The 2,900-nt window shown below is 39.9% G+C and overlaps 1 protein-coding gene across 1 annotated transcript; it reads right to left on the reverse strand.

The window, feature by feature from the left end:
- Nucleotides 1-1,178: 1,178 nt before the first annotated feature.
- LOC104406347 (MOB kinase activator 1B-like) lies at nt 1,179-2,473 on the reverse strand (the record flags this gene model as incomplete). The annotated part of the gene is made up of 2 exons (XM_010015295.1): nt 1,179-1,757; nt 2,310-2,473. Coding segments are annotated over 2 exons (242 nt in total), but the record flags the coding sequence as incomplete, so codon positions are not given.
- Nucleotides 2,474-2,900: the final 427 nt, after the last annotated feature.

The raw sequence follows: 2,900 nt of genomic DNA on the forward strand, positions 1-2,900 counted from the left end.
AAGTTCAACTTCTCTCACATAGTTACTGTGGCTTCACCTGTAAAGTTTAGAGGTTCAAAGTCAGTCTAGCCAGTCAGTTAAGGTCTTTGTTACTGAAGTCTAAAACTGCTGGTTTGTGTAGACACAATCTGGCAAAGCCTGGCACCACTGACACCACCTCATGTACTCTGTCTGGCAACCAGCGGCACCACTGGAGAGCACACTGAAGAAGCTAGCACAGATTTCTCTGAATTCAAAACACAATGGCTTTGACAAGATACATAAATGAACAAGAGCAACTCATACAGGTTTCTGCAATGGGAAACCTGACTGATGGTAAGAGCTGCAGCAGTAATCCCCAAGTCACTGCCTGCGGATCACCCTGGAGGTCAACTTCTCCCAGGCCATTTCCATTTCTCGTTTGAGAAAACACAAGGCTGGAGAGGCAAAGACATGAACCCAGTGGGGGAAGGCCACGTTTTGATTTGGTTTTCTCAGAACCAGGAGATGCACTTACCAAATGACAAAGCACTGACAATTCACCAATACATTCCTATTACTTTTCCCAACTGCTGCTCTTCCTTGGAGACGAGCTGCAACTTTAAGTGGAACAGAACACCATCATGCCAATGTAAATCCAAAGTGGTCCATGGAATTGCATTTCCTCCAAGATACATTTGCTACCACAGAAAACACTGGCCACCAGAGCTCCTCCATGGAGCTTTCTATTCCTAACTTACAGGTTTTTATTCTTAACCAGGCTTTTTATTCTTAACTTAGAAACATCATTTCACTAATTATTTTTCAAGCCAGATCTTTCTTTACTATTACCCCAGTGCACTTTTTGTTTAATATTAACTATTTTCTCTAACTATATTTGTGCAAACTAACTGTTCATTTGGCAAATGTGAGGAAACTTCACCAAAGAGACACACCCAAGTTGATGCTTCCCTGTTAAAAAAATAAAAGCAACTATGAAAAGCCCAAAGCAATGGCAACAGACATGTAACTGCTTGCTAAGCACAGGTTCTTTGTCATTTTGACACACCTTCATCATTCCACTTTAGTGACCAAAACTTCACCATCACTTTTCTTTATAAGAAATATCTACTTTTGAAAAAATCTATATTAATCTCTAAAAAAATAAGACAGATATTTGTATTAAAAGCTGGAGATCATTGATTTCAGCAAGTTATGGCTTTTTTTTTTAGTGTAAGCATATATATTTTTTTCCTAAAACAAGTAAGTGTCCTGGGTGTTAGTTTGTATTTTCTGTTTCCAGCAATGTTCAGTATTGTATGTGCTTTGCACCTCAAAAGTGAGTCTGCCAAGGCACTTAAAGAATGTAAGCAAGTCTTTTAGGGACTTCATAAGAATGGGCTACCACTGACACAATACAGAACCCATCCACCAGCAGAGTCAATCCCCCAACCAAGCATGTTTCCCTTATAAACACTCAGCACCTGCTAAAATTCCATACTGAATAACAACGATGAAAAATAAAATTTTAAAAAAAGCTATTTACCACGTGTCACTAACAGAGAAAAGATTTCCCCTAATAAAACCAGAGAAAGTAGATTTGGCTGTTTGAAGTAACAGCTCAGGGGGTTGTTTTGTTTTTTTTAAAAACCAAATGAACAAAATCCAAATACCACACGCTTGCTTAAAGAAACAAGTGACTTCAAGAAATCCTTTTCCTTTTATCTGTCCTTAGAGGTGAGTTTTTCAATCAGTTCTTGAAGAGGTGCAAGTTCTCTTCTATCAATAAGGTTGAATTCCTGCAACAAGGATGGGGAGAAAGACATACATACGGGGTTTTATACGTGCAGCTCTGGTGAGAAGTCTTACTCAGACAGAAGTAGGAGGTAGGAGGCTTCACTACTGCAGTATTTTCTGCCTGCCATTACCTGAATAGCTGTGCTTGACTGCCTGAAGCTTTTTTCCCCCACTTAGAGGAAGGAAATTTAAGAAGATGCTCTTTTTCTTCTATGGGGAAAGGGAAATGTAACTTTGAAGCTTTGTAGCTTTTCAGTCTGGCTTCTGATGCCATCCTCTCTCTTTCTTTTGTTAGGAATTCCTGTTCTACTGTATCATTTGATAGGGAACACTTTTTGGTATTAAGTTTTATAGCAAACTGAGAACTTTCACATTCCTTGAATGCTTCTACCAGTAAATACACATAAACACGGGATAAGACACTAGCTTAGGGTCCTGGAGATATCAATTCTCCTATAAACACACCAGCTGTTACAAAACTGAAGGGGCATTACTTTAGAACATCACTTTTTTCCACAATATACCTGTAGCCATGATACTCCTGCCACACTTACCTGAACAAAAAATATAAAGTGCTTGAAAGAAGTGTTGAGGTGTGCCTCTTCTTGTAGCTGGATCACTGGATCAAAGTGCTGGTGATAGATATGAGCATAAACTCTGAAGAGTCGCTTTAAAATTGTCTTTGCCACTGACATGAAATTCTTTGGGAATGGTACACCTAGAAGTAAGAAAACAGATGGTTTATTTTTCCACACCCATGCCATAGTCGTGTCTTTTGAAAGCCATTATAACCCAACCCTATGTCTTGCACAAGAAGGGCTGTTCTGTTTCACTCAGCAATTAATCTGTAAATCACACTCTGTATTTGGGCTGAAGCACAACCACAAGCTCACTGAAAGACTGCAGGGGAGGTTTCCTTCCCTTCAGCAAACCAGTAGCTCCTGAACTTTTCCCAAGACAAATCTGATTATGTTTCTATGCTGAACCCTCCTCACTTCAGCTTCCAGCTACTAAATCTTGTTATGCCTCAGCCCAGTTCCCTGAAGAGCCTTCTCTGAGAGGGAATCTTCCTCCCATTCTGGCAGGATTCAGACACCCAAACAGAACTATCCGTTCATCCATAAGCTGATCCGTAGACTGGAGAG

The sequence above is a fragment of the Nestor notabilis genome, unplaced genomic scaffold, assembly GCF_000696875.1.
Source record: "Nestor notabilis isolate BGI_N333 unplaced genomic scaffold, ASM69687v1 Scaffold27405, whole genome shotgun sequence".
Taxonomy (NCBI): domain Eukaryota; kingdom Metazoa; phylum Chordata; class Aves; order Psittaciformes; family Psittacidae; genus Nestor; species Nestor notabilis.